The sequence below is a fragment of the Sapajus apella genome, unplaced genomic scaffold (assembly GCF_009761245.1).
Source record: "Sapajus apella isolate SASKATOON/1434 unplaced genomic scaffold, GSC_monkey_1.0 scaffold18, whole genome shotgun sequence".
NCBI classification, from domain to species: Eukaryota; Metazoa; Chordata; class Mammalia; order Primates; family Cebidae; genus Sapajus; species Sapajus apella.
The window spans coordinates 29,620,527-29,634,097 of NW_022436958.1; the positions used below are offsets into that span (position 1 = coordinate 29,620,527).

Genomic DNA, 13,571 nt, shown 5'->3' on the forward strand with positions numbered 1-13,571 from the left:
CTATTTCCATTTGTTTCCTCAGGATTGTTTAAGATATTTGACTAAATTGTTTGTTTGAACCAGCCTCTTTGTTTATTTTCAGGTAAGATGTTTTACTGTAAAATATTTTGATTTGATTCTGGAGTGTATTTTTAACTGTCTGTCAGGGTAAGGAAATCTGCTTACCTGCAAACTTACACTAGGAGAGCATTGAAAACTCTTCATAAACTATATTTGGAAGCCAGGATGCTAGGCCATAAAGGACAGGGTTTTTGGGTGGTGAGAGAAGAGGGAGAGATATCAAAGGTCAGTGATTATTTTTCCCCTTGCTCAAAATGCAGGTTCTTAAGCAAAAGGGGAAATATATCCATAGCCCCAGAATAAAGGAAATAATATCTCAGAAACCTGAACCTAAGTAAGCTAGGGATTAAGTTAGCATCATTTATTTTACAACTTATTTTTTGACACATAATTGTACATATTTATGGGGTACATGTTAAACATTATAGAATGATGAAATGGGATAACTAGCAGATCCATAGCTTTCAACATTTATCATTTCTTTGTGAGGAGACTATTTACAAACTTCTAGCTATTTTTAAAAAATACAACACATTATGGTTAATTCTAGTCATCCAAACATTCAATAGAACACCAGAACTTATTCTTCCTATCTCAGTGTAGCTTTGTACCTATTGACCAGTCTTTCTCCATACATCACTCCTCCAAACCTCCCCATCCTCAGATAACCACTATTCTACGATCTACTTCTATGAAAATTCTAGATTCCACATCTGAGTGAGAGAGTTGACTTTCTGTGCCTGGCTGATTTCACTTAACATAACATCCTCCAGGTTCGTTCATGTTGCCACAAATAACAGCATTTCATTATTTCTTATGGCTGAATGGCATTCCATTTCGCATATGTACTACATTTTCTTTATGCATTTATCTGTTGATGATCATTTAGGTTAATATGATAAGTTGGCTATTGTGAACAGTGCAGCAATAAACATAGGAGTACAGTATTCTACATTTACTGTATCTCTTTAACTTACTGATTTAATTTCATTTTGATATTTACCTAGTGTTGGTACTGCTGGATCATATGAAAATTCTATTTTTAATTTTTTGAGGAACTCCCATATTGCCTTCCATAATGAAGGTATTAATTTACATTCTCACAATCAGTGTGTAAGGGTTCCCTTTTCTCCACATCCTTGTAACACTTATCTTTTGACTTTTGATAGTACCCATTCTAAGTAGACTAAGGAGATACCTCATTATAGGTTTGATTTGCATGTCCCTGATGATTAGTGATATTAGCATATTTGTATATATCTGTTGGCAATTCTATGTCTTCTTTTGAGAAATACCTATTCAGGTCTTTTGTACATTTTTGCATTATTTGTTGCTGTTGTTGTTGAGTTGAGTTCCTTATATGTTTTAGATATTAACCCATTATCAGATGTGTAGTTTACAAATATATTTTCCCATTCTGTAGGTTGTCTCTTCACTCTGTTGAAGAAGCTTTTTAGCTTCTGCACAGCAAGGCTAGCAATCAATAGAGTGATTAGTCAGTAGCACTAAGAACCTGACTTCTTAGGTAAAAATGATGATGCTAAAATCAATGACAATAAAAACTTCTTTTTATGACTTGCTAATTCAAATACTATACTAAATGACTTAAAAATATTAGTTTGTGTATCTTTTACTACAACCTCTAAGGTAGCCACAAACCCTGTACATATTGTGCATACCATAGAATTATAATAGAATAACAATGTATACTCTTTTATCATGTAGATATGACTATTATGTAATAAGAAAAAAATGAAAATCAAGAATATTAGAAAATTAACATCAAATGGTCTTCAGACAACTCAGTTTATATGGCACTCAATTTCATACTCTTTAGGAAGGGCACATGGAATCAGTGGCAGAGTAATTTTATGGATTATTAATATAATCTATTTCAGTTACAAAATACAAATAAAATCACTAACTATAAAAGATAGATGACCATTATGGCAACACAACCTTCATCTGCATGCCACAGATATACAAATTCTATAGCTGCATGGCTTTATACCCCAGGGGACACAAAGTGGAAATTAAGTCCAATAGGAATGTTTGTTTTGTCTTTCAAATGGACTAAGAGAGAAGAGCGGTGGAAATTCCATTGAGCTATAAGTCACAAGACGGGGATTCTTGATATGGTTCTGCCTTTATAACTACATAACTATATAACTCTAGCTTTATAACTGAATAGAATCACTTCCTTTTAGTGAAACCACTTTTTCAGTTAGAAAATGAAGTGCTAAATGGAAAGTTCTATAAGGTTTCCTTAGAAATGCTACCACTCGACATATTAAGAATTAGAATTTTGTCAGCAGCTAAGGAGATCCATGAAAGTTCAGTCATTGGCTTTAAATGAATGTATAATGAACAGGTAAGAAATAATTCCTTGTAAGTGTTAAGAAATAATTTCACAAGTCTTTGGTTGACTTTGCCTAGCTCCTGAAGTGCTTTAACACCTAGAGTTCCAGTTTTATTCTGAGAGCAACTGTCTGCCAGGTGATTGAAGTTTATAATTTTAATCTTCTTTAGCAGAAAATAATGGGTGATTGAGTTAGTTTCCCTTTCCATATGATACTAAACCTCCTTAAAAGGTTTATGTGGAATCTGATTTTCCACCTTTAAGCTGAAATGAACACACTTTTAAAATTTTGGGAATATCACTTCTTCCATATAAAAGATTTAAAAATATACAAATAAAATACAGTTGATCCTCTGTATCCCTGGGTCCCACATCTGTTGTCAACCAACTACAGATGGAAAATAAATGGAAAAAGTAAATATAAAAATACAACAATAAAAATAGTACAAATAAAAAATATAGTAAAACAAATATTTACAGTGTTAGTGATTTACATTTACATTATAAGTAATCTGAAGATAATTTAAAGTGTACATATGAGAGAATGTGTGTAGGTTATATAGTAAACACTGTGCCATTTTATATAAAGGACTTGATCATCTGCAGAATTTAGTCTCTTTGGGGAGCCTTGGAACCACTCCCCCATAGATATGGAGGAATGACTGTATTTTATTCCTTACTTTGCCGTCTTGGAAAAAATGTCTTGGGCTACATAGAAATATATATTATATTTATTTTAATTGTTTATTCACTCAATTAAATACAGAGCATTTTATTTCATTTTAATTTAATTTATGTATTTATTGTTTTTGAGACAGAGTCTCACTTTGTAGCCCAAGCTGGAGTGCAGTGGTGTGATCTCCGCTCACTGCAACCTCCAGGGCTCAAGTGGTTCTCATACCTCAGCCTCCTGAACATTTTGCATATATATGTCTGATATGTATGGGTCATGATTATTCCATATAATATTTTTTCCAAGTCCACTATGAATTCATGGAAGGTGGAGTCTTAATAAGTTAAGGAGATAGAAGCTATTTGGTAAATACCTGTCAAATACTTTCTAACATAAGCTAGATAAAGGAAAGATTATTTTTAAATGATATCTTAAGACTTTGAAGCAGTGCCATAAAAATAATTTGTGATAATACTCATGGTTGTTATATTTCACAATAAAAATACAGCTCAATACATACATTGACTCCCTAGAAATATACAGGTAAGGGTGGGAGAGAAGGGTACAAAAAAAGCTCTTAAAGAGTTCCTGTTCTCAATGAATTTACAGTATCACTTGATGCATACCATAATTTCTCAAAAAATTGAAATTTAAGATTAATGAATCCAGGAAGAGGCATAAAATTGTTATGAGAAGAGACTACATTCATTTGGGAGAAATTAGGATGAAAAGAGTAACATTTTGAGAACTTTGAGTATAGTTCTAAACATTTTACATGTATTAATGTGTTTAACCTTTACCCAACTATGATTTAGATATTAATAATTTAAGTATTAATTTATTTAACCCTTACCCAACTATGATTTAAGTATTAATAATTTCATAAATGATAAATGAGAGGGTGATGACTTGAAGAATTTTGACTGGAGAAGGAAATCCCAAGCAAAGTCATGCAGGTGAGAATGTTTATGGCCTAAAAGGAAATTGATTTGGTACAGGTAAAAATCTACAGGTGAGCACTAGGAGGTACAGCTGGTCAAAGTTGATTAGGGCCACAGTGTGAAGACTTTCTGCATAGTACATAATTCAAGAGACTCTGGAGATGGCCAGGCATGGTGGGTCACTTCTGTAATCTCAGCAACTGGGGACAAAGGTGGAGGAACTGCCTGAGTCTAGTAATTTGAGACCAGCCTGGGAGACATAGTTTGTCTCTACAAGCTTTTTTTTTTTTTAAAAAAAAATAGCTGGGTGATATGGCATGGGCCTATATAGTCCCACATACTAAGGAGGTGGAGGCAGGAGGATCACTTGAGCCCAGGAGTTCAAGGTTGCAGTAAGCTATCATAGCACCACTGCTCTCAGCCTGGGCAACAGAGTAAGACCTGTCTCCATTTTTAAAAATAAAAAAAAAAAGAGGAAAAGAAAAGAGAGAGAGAGAGAGAGAGAAAGAGAGAAAGAGACTTTGGGGATTATGGATTCATATGGGAGTGACATGATTAGGACTGATCGAAATTAATCAAATAAATTAACTAGAGTAAATGCAAAATGGAAGCAGAGATATCAACTGAGACTCTGCTTGAAATAGTTTAGGCAAGAAGTAGTGAGTACAAAGGAAAGGTGATGAGGAGAGGTGGATTCAAACAGACACTGTGGAGGGAGACTGTGTGTAATTTTAACTGAAAGGACCCATGGGATGAAGGATGGGAAGGCTCAAAGATACTTGGTACTTTCACATACAGCTAAGTAAGATAAAATTAATTATTAAGAACTAGTAAGAGAACTTTACCAGATGAAGCTTCAGGAAGCTGTTGTGTAATGTCAGCTCAAAAAAAAATCCATCATTATATGCAATGTTAAGAAGAACTTATGACAACAGAAATCTAAAATTTCCATTCATTTCATACTAATTGTTAATATGAAAAACAATGTGTATGAAGCATTCTTACCCCTTTGCTGTATTCACTATCTGAATCACTGCTAAGTTCCTCAGTATTCATATTTTCCAAATCAGATTCCCCAGGTGCAATTGGTACTGTCACTGTGAGGCTGGGGTTATGAATAAATGATTGACCATCACTTTCTTCCATCAAATATTTGTCCATGCTGCTTCCAAAATGACCGATTTTGTCTTTTTCCTTGAGGAATTTGTGACCTTTGCTCATTTCAGCGAGTGTATGGTTAGAAATATAGTTTTCCTTCTTAGTATTCATATTTTCTGCTTGTCTTATTTCCCTGGAAATCTTTGGCTTTTTGGAAAATGCTTTTAGAAGAAATTCGCGTAAGGTTTGTTTCACATAATTTATTCCCTTTTTAATTCTGGATACTGCAATCTGGAGGTTGTTTGCATCGGGGTCTTCTTCAATTGCTGTAAGATTGTCTGAACTAAATGAGCTCAATAATAAAGCCAGAAATAGGTTTAGGACCTATATCAGGGTGGGAAGAGGGAGTAGAGAAATAGGGAGACAGGAAATAAAAAAAAATAAGCATACTTTTCCAAATATAGGCCATAATACAAACCAGCAACAAAGATTTCTGCCTTTTCACACACAGATAAGAGCACATGAGAGAGACAGAGGAGAAGGTAGACTCCTCATCACTGTCTCCCTAAACTAGCCCCTGCAGACCCGGCAGCAGTGGGTCAGCCATACCCAGGAAGAATTACCATGGACAGCAGAGAGAATGATCCCTTACCATTATAATTACATTATTTCTAAGTTTATTTCTGTAGCAGTAGTCCCTTAATCAAACTCCCTTTTATGTACCCCAAAAGCTCTCCTAGCATTCATCTGTTGTTACAATTTATTACCTGAGAGAAATGGGTAGAACAAGGCAATTGTGATTATGTTCTATCATGCTGAAGATCTGTGTTCACTTTACCAGAAGATAAATGGCACTCGTTGCAACAAATGGAACACATAATACTTACAAAGTTCCTGTAATAAAATATTCTGTCCAAGAGGTATGCTAGAGTACTACTTAATGTGACTTTTAAGGCACAGAAAAGGACCTGTCCCTTGAACCTGATTCATATGCGATAATGACATTATGATTGGCTGACTTCATTGCCAATTATGTTGGCCCTAGAAGAGATTACAAAAGAGGTCAGGACAGTTTTTGTTCTCTTGAAACAAAGTCTTGTTTGTGAGTTAAACCTTTTTTTTTTTTTTCTCTCTCTCACTGAAGTACAGGGCTGGAAACATGAAAATTATATTTAAACATTGCTTTACTCAGGAAACAAACAGGTAATTGAATTGGCATTTGATGTAAGGTTTTTCATGTCCCAAATCATCTGCCTCATGTTTTAAAAATCAAAATACAACCTAATTGAGGAGAAGGTACTCACCCCTGATTTTGGTCACACTTAAAACAATCTCTCTGAGATGTAAGTAAAGAGAGGAGGTTAAATTTTTGTGTCTCAATAAGTCTGATTTAGAAAATTTTGGACATGGGAGGTCTGGGAATCGTAGAGAACAATTTTGATAATTGCTAAAAATCCCCGAAATGGTTTAATAGTTGTCAATGAAAAAGTATATTTCACTACGAAATACATGTTTGTATATTTGTGTTTTAATAGGAATATTGGTGAGGACCTGAGGATCTATTTTACTGCTTTAGTTTCCTTAATCCGTTCAAGTGTTAAACTATTTTAACAGCATGCAGTGGTTCATGCAGCTCTCACTTTGTTGAGAACAGCTGCTGTGACAAATTTCTTTCCTTCAAAAATCATAGTAAGTCACTAAAGTTTCTATAACCTAGTGGGTATCACGAATCAAAATAAAGTCCATTTTGTATCATCTATGTATTATCACATTAAGTGAGAGAAGAACTATTAATAAAATGTATACTTGAGTCAAAGTCTCATTTTGATTAATGGTCTTCACGTGTTTCCTGATACGGACGAGAGCTGACCAAAACCTATTTTTCTAAACACTTTTCTTAAACTTATGGCTCTCAACCATTTCAATTAACTGGCAATAAAATGACTAAAAGAATAAATTAGAGAAATATATATAAAAAAAGAAGCCAACTTAGCATATAATGCTAATGTGGAAGACTATAACAGGAATATAATTTTTCCTTAAATTTCAGTTATATGATATTGAAAGTTCCTTCATTAGTCAAGAGTTAGTTATCAACTTTATAAATTTTTTTCTGTGTTCTTTCATTGCCAAGAATTGATAATTAAAGAATAATAATATGAATCAGTTAACGCTAATTCTATGTAAATGGAACACTCACCAATATATCCCCTCTGTTATTTACCATAAATCTATATTGTCTTTCAAAGGAAAACATAACTCTCACACCAGTGTCCATACTCAAATATTATATTATCTGTTCTTCAAAGATCAACTTCAAAAACTTTCCTCAAATCTCAATCTAGAACTCTTTTTCATGTGTCGAAAGCATTTTATTTTAACTTCATTGGTAGCACTCATTACTTCTTTTTTGTCTGATAACTTTTGTGTACCACTTTTCTGTGTCCTAATAAGCATCTTAAAAACAAGGATTAGATGATAGGTAATTGGTTTTTGTCTTCCACCCTAAATAACACCTAAACAATGCCTTCCTAACTAAATAATACCTAAATACCTTTCTTTTCACAGAGAAGATCCTAACAAATATTGAGTGGATAATGTGGTGAGAGCCAAGGGAATGCCTTTCCTTTTGAATATTCCTGAATAAGTAATAAACATTTAAAGTATTTGTAATCATTGGCTTTGATGTGGCATGTTTTCACAACTTATACCTTTCACAATTTTACTATTTTATATAAAAAAATTTGTAAGAAGAAATACACAGCTGGGCGCAGTGGCTCACACCTGTAATCCCAGCACTTTCAGAGGCCAAGGTGGCTAGATCACCTGAGATCAGGAGTTTGAGACCAGCCTGGCCAACATGGCAAAACCCTGTCACTACTAAAAATACAAAAAATAGCCAGCACAGTGGCACACGCCTGAAATCCCAGTTACTCAGAAGGGAGGTGGAGGTTGCAGTGAGCCAAGATCACCCCACTGCACTTCAGCCTGGGGGACAGAGTGAGACTCCATCTCAAAAAAAAAAAAAAAAAAAAGAAAAAAAAAAAAGGAATTACACAAGCAAATCCTGCTATAGGAGATTATAAATACAAAACTTAGAAGAAGAAACAGAGAATATGTATTTCATTCCATATTGGAAGGAATTTGTATTTCATTCCACATTAGAAGGAAACTGGGAAACATATTTATTACTATAACGTGAGGCTGATCAATAATTATAGAATGGTAATCCACGATGTATATTTTTGTGCAGCAAGAATCTAGAATTTGTGCTTCATAAATCCCTTTGCATATGACTGGCACAGTATCATTTAGTGTGTGATTGGATGAATTTAAGTTTCTGTCCTGACTTCTGAATCCTCTTTTTTTTTTTTTTTTTTTTGAGATGGAGTCTCATTCTGTCACCAGCTTGGGGTGCAGTGGCGTGATCTCAGCTCACTGCAATCTCTGCCACCCAGGTTCAAGCAATTCTCTTGCCTCAGCCTCCTAAGTAGCTGGTACTACAGGTGTCTACCACCACACCCGGCTTTTTTTTTTTTTTTGTATTTTTAGTAGAGATGGAGTTTTACCATGTTGGCAAGAATGGTCTCAATCTCCTGACCTCTTGATTCGCCTACCTTGACCTCCCAAAGTGCTGGGATTACAGGTGTGAGCCACCGCACCCCACCTGAATCCCTTTTTTTATATTGGTTGCAAGGAAAACAAAATTTTAGTAATGTTTTTCAACCCAGTGGGAGGTGAAGGCACTTACTATATAGCTGTTACCATACCTCACCTTCTGAATACCTGATGAGAGATTTGATGTCAAGCTGACCAATTGAGACAGGTCAACATGGCAGATTCGAGAATTGAGATGAGTGGCTCATAGAAGAGGATCTTATCCCAATTTTCTCCTGCTTGTAAGCTTTAAAGTTTTTACTAATCAGTATAAGGAAGAAAAAATAAAAAGAAGTACAAGCCAAGAAAACACTAATTGGAAAAACAGGCAGATTGCTATGTGCATGTGATACTATAAACCAGTAGTTGGCAAATTTATTTCGTAAAGGGCCAAATAATAAATATTTTAGACTTACTGGACATATTATTTCTATGGCAGCTATTCATCTCTGCCATTGTAATATAAAAGCAGCCATAGAAGATACGAAAATGAATGAACATGCCCACATTTGAATAAAATTGATGAATGCTAAAATTTGAATTTCATATAATGTGCATGTGTCATTTATTCTTTTTTTGATTATTTTAACCACTTAAAAATGTAAAAATCATTCTTAGCTCCCAGGGCCACGCAAAAACAGGCATTAGACTGGCTTTGGCCTGTGGAGAATAGGTGTTGATTCTTGCTATAGATGCTGGTCTTATACATGGCTATAAGATGGTGGAACTGGTCCTTTCATTTGCCTTAGTCCACTATTAACTTCATTTTTGTTACTGTTAACTTAATTAAACATTATTTACTAGTATAGCTTCAAGAAAGCATATGTCATCTCTATCAAAATTAGAGAAAAAGATAGAAAGCTTTGCATTAAAATGAATAAGCAGTGATTTTGAAAAATATAAATATGTATGGATTATTTGGCTAGGGAAACTAATGCAACATTTTGTTCTCTTTCCTGTTCTTTCTTATATTACAAGTATCACTATTCTGTTGTAATTAATATTTTTAGATATCATTAATTACAAAATTATAAAAATAGATCACATCATCACAAAATAATTTACACAGATAATTTAAAATATTTGAATATCTGGTTACATACCACCAGGTTTCCAATGACCATGACCATCATGTAAACAATAAGGCACATAGCTTGACCAGCGACCTCCATACAGTCCCACATGGTCTCTATCCACTCTCCACATAGCACACGGAACACAATCAGGAAGGAGTGGAAGAAGTCGTTCATGTGCCACCGTGGGAGCGTACAGTCATCATTGATCTTGCAGACACATTCTTTGTAGCTCTTACCAAAGAGCTGCATGCCGACCACAGCAAAAATGAAGACGATGATGGCCAACACCAAGGTGAGGTTTCCTAGAGCCCCTACGGAGTTACCAATGATCTTAATCAGCATGTTCAATGTTGGCCAGGATTTTGCCAACTTGAAGACTCGAAGCTAAAAGCAAATGTAAAATTTCATATTAATCATTGTGAATATTTTTCAGTGTTTCCAATCATGATTTTTGGTCAAAGTTTAAATCAGTCTTTAAGTCCTGTATTATTGTCATTATTATTTGGCTAAAATCAATTATTTTTATTTTGCATTTTCATCTATTTTCAGTATGCTGTTATTTTGTTCTACTTGCCACAATACAATTACAACACATATTATGAAGAAATTATATATTTTCAGTTCAGGATTGCTTTAGAAGTCTTTTATCATAGTTTATTATTTCTTTTAGAATTGATAATGTATCCTTAATTCCGTTTTCTAATACTTTTATACATTTAGATAAAATCCAGCATATTAGAAAACTGTGCTTTAAAAAGTCTTTATTTGTTTTTGTATTATGATTAGACAACAACTGTTTTGGGGAATAACAATTTGATCTTTAATTAAAAAATCCATAAAGTTATGAGCATACAATAGTTGAAACTCTGTAAGCCATAAGCTTCTTACTGTGAAATAAATTATTACACTATATTAGTATAATAAAAATGTTTCTATTATATTAGCATGTACTTCAAATTAGAATTGAGCATGTCTTCAAAAATTGTAAAATTAAAATATTCATGTGGTTTTAGTTCTTCAAAATCTATACATTTATCAATGAATGGATTTTATTTTACTAGATACAGATATCAAGATTAATCTTACCTTTTGAGTCAAATTCCCAAAAGTTTTAAATAATAATGCAAACCAAAGAAACACTCCTTTATTATAGAACATAACGGTAACATTAGTTAGTTTACCAGTCTGAATGATCGTAGAACTGATAATCCTTCCACATCTGCTAGAAAGAGCTCCACTAAACTTAAAGTCACAATAAGGCTGTCAAAAATATTCCAGCCTACTTGGAAATACTCATATGGATCCATGGCAATCAGTTTTAATACCATTTCAGCTGCAAAGATTCCAGTAAAGACCTAAGTGAGAAATATAATGTTTTTCTGTTCATATTAGCAAGTAGGGAATAAATACACAATGATAATAATCAGTTTGCTTGGCATTTATTGTGTTCCAGACAATTTTCTAAATACTTTATAAATGGATGTTCTTATCTAACTTAATCCTATAAACTAGGAATCGCTCTTTCCATGGCTCTCATATAAGCATCAAAATGTTGAGAAACTCTAACTCTCCTGTCAGTGCTCATAATTTTCAGACAGCATTTTAGAAGAGCATATTAAGATTTCAGAAAAGTAAAACCTTTTATTATTGACACAGCCACTATTTTCAAAGAATTTATGTGGGTCAAAAAGTTGTGCTAGAGGAAGATAGAAATAAAACATAATTTGTTATTGAAATTTTGAGCCAGTCTTTTTTTTCTGATCTGACAACTGTTAGAGTAATAAAGAACATGTTGACTCACTCTTTAAAGATTTATCAGCAGAAGAGAAAAAAGAATTTAATTGACATTGTGGCAGCTAAAGTAAGACTTCTAAAGCTTTGACACAAAAGTGCATTGCAAAATATCATTAATTCATGATGCTGGTATCAAAGGACTCACTTAAAAAAGAAACAGTGAAAGACTTGTTTATGGATCCTTTGGGTGCACTTTGACTCAAGGAATCTGACCAAAGAAGTTTCTAAGGGAAATGTTTAGGTCTATAATGGTAGGAGACAATTTTCAAATAATACAGGATCAAGATGATTGGCAGGGAGCAGCTGGATTGAGGTTGTGGTAATAGCTGTGAACGAGTAAATCCTTTCTGAGTTCACAGGGATGCCGTCATCTCAGTGAGAAGGTACTTATTTGCATGATCCGGACCTCCACCAACAATTAGAAACTAGATATTCCTGCCTTTCTCCAAAGATGAGTTGAAGGGAGGAAGAATGCTAACTCAGAGAGTACATGGGGGAAAACATTCTAACTTGGAATATTTGTAGACAATTTAGAAGGGAAGATAGACCAAGAAAAGAACTTCGGGTCTCCAACGATCAGTTGGTTTGGGACCACAGCAAAAGTAAAATTATCTTACATAGGCATTGACAAAGATACCCAGAGTTATTCATGATTTATGAAGAGCCTATAAACTGGGATTCTCTGGCCCTTATAAAGAGCAGGTGCCTGCCTCACATCTATAATCAAACTCTGGCTTTGTTTACCATGAGTTAGTGTGACTAGCACTGCACATTTCAGAGATTGCTCTGGCATCAATTTTCCTAATTGGATCTTAAATCTTCTAGAAGCCTGTCGATCACCTTTTCACCTATCTTTGAGTCTTCTATGTCCAGTTCAACCATTCTGGTTTCTCAAAATTGTTTTTTTTAAAGCTTGTTTCATTGAGTTATTGAAATTGTGATGATAATGATGTTGATGATAGCTTTAATTTGTTGTGTACTTACTATATGCCAGGCTAATAAGTAGCTAGTATTTAATCCTCCCAACAATATGATAAATGAAATATAGTTATACTTATAAGTAATGATTATTATTTTATAATGAAATATTATTTTATAAATGATTAAATAATATGGAGTTTAAAATATTTGTCCAAGGCCATATCACTCATATAATGCAGAAACGTCATTCAAACACATGTCTTTTGGACTCCAACTACCCAACACTTCACACTATTATGTTCAAAACAATGCATCCATAGGTTTGCTGAAAATATGTGAGATGCGTACTTACAAAAAAAAAGCAGCAATGTAGTTATGAAGGTATAAGAACCAAAAATTTTATGTGTTGCTCCCAAGAAATATGCTGGAAGAAAAAATCATTATCAAAGCCCAAGATGGTAACTCGTTATAGAAATAGTATTGTTGGCCAGGCACAGTGGTTCAAGCCTGTAATCCCAGCACTTTGGGAGGCCATGGAGGGCGGATCATGAGGTCAAGAGATCGAGACCATCCTGGCCAACACGGTGAAACTCCGTCTCTACTAAAAATACAAAAAAAAAATAGTTTGGCGTAGTGGCGTGTGCCTGTAGTCCCAGCTACTCGGGAGGCTGAGGCAGGAGAATTGCTTGAACCTGGGAGGCGGAGGTTACAGTGAGCCAAGATTGTGCCACTGCACTCCAGCCTGGTGTCTGGCGACAGAGTGAGACTCTGTCTCAAAAAAAAAAAAGAAAAAAAGAAATAGTATTGTCACTTATAGACCTTAACACTATTGCACAATTATTTTAAAGATATAACCAGAAACTTGACTGTATACATCCATTCATATGGTAAGTTCTGAATATGCATAATTATGAGGCTGCAGATTCATCTTACATAAAAAATATAAAATGACAGTGATGACAACTAAAGAGAGAAACTATGAGTACATAACA

At 34.2% G+C, this 13,571-nt stretch overlaps 1 protein-coding gene across 2 annotated transcripts in view; it reads right to left on the bottom strand.

The window, feature by feature from the left end:
- SCN9A (sodium voltage-gated channel alpha subunit 9) overlaps positions 1-13,571 on the bottom strand; it is a 175,766-nt gene that overhangs the window by 65,203 nt on the left and 96,992 nt on the right. For both annotated transcript variants that reach the window (XM_032286613.1, XM_032286612.1), the window contains exons 15-17: positions 11,046-11,219; positions 9,892-10,248; positions 5,039-5,515 (exon numbers count right to left, since the gene is read on the bottom strand). In XM_032286613.1, coding sequence (XP_032142504.1) covers positions 5,039-5,515; positions 9,892-10,248; positions 11,046-11,219 — 1,008 coding nt within the window. The remainder of the gene's footprint in view (positions 1-5,038; positions 5,516-9,891; positions 10,249-11,045; positions 11,220-13,571) is intronic.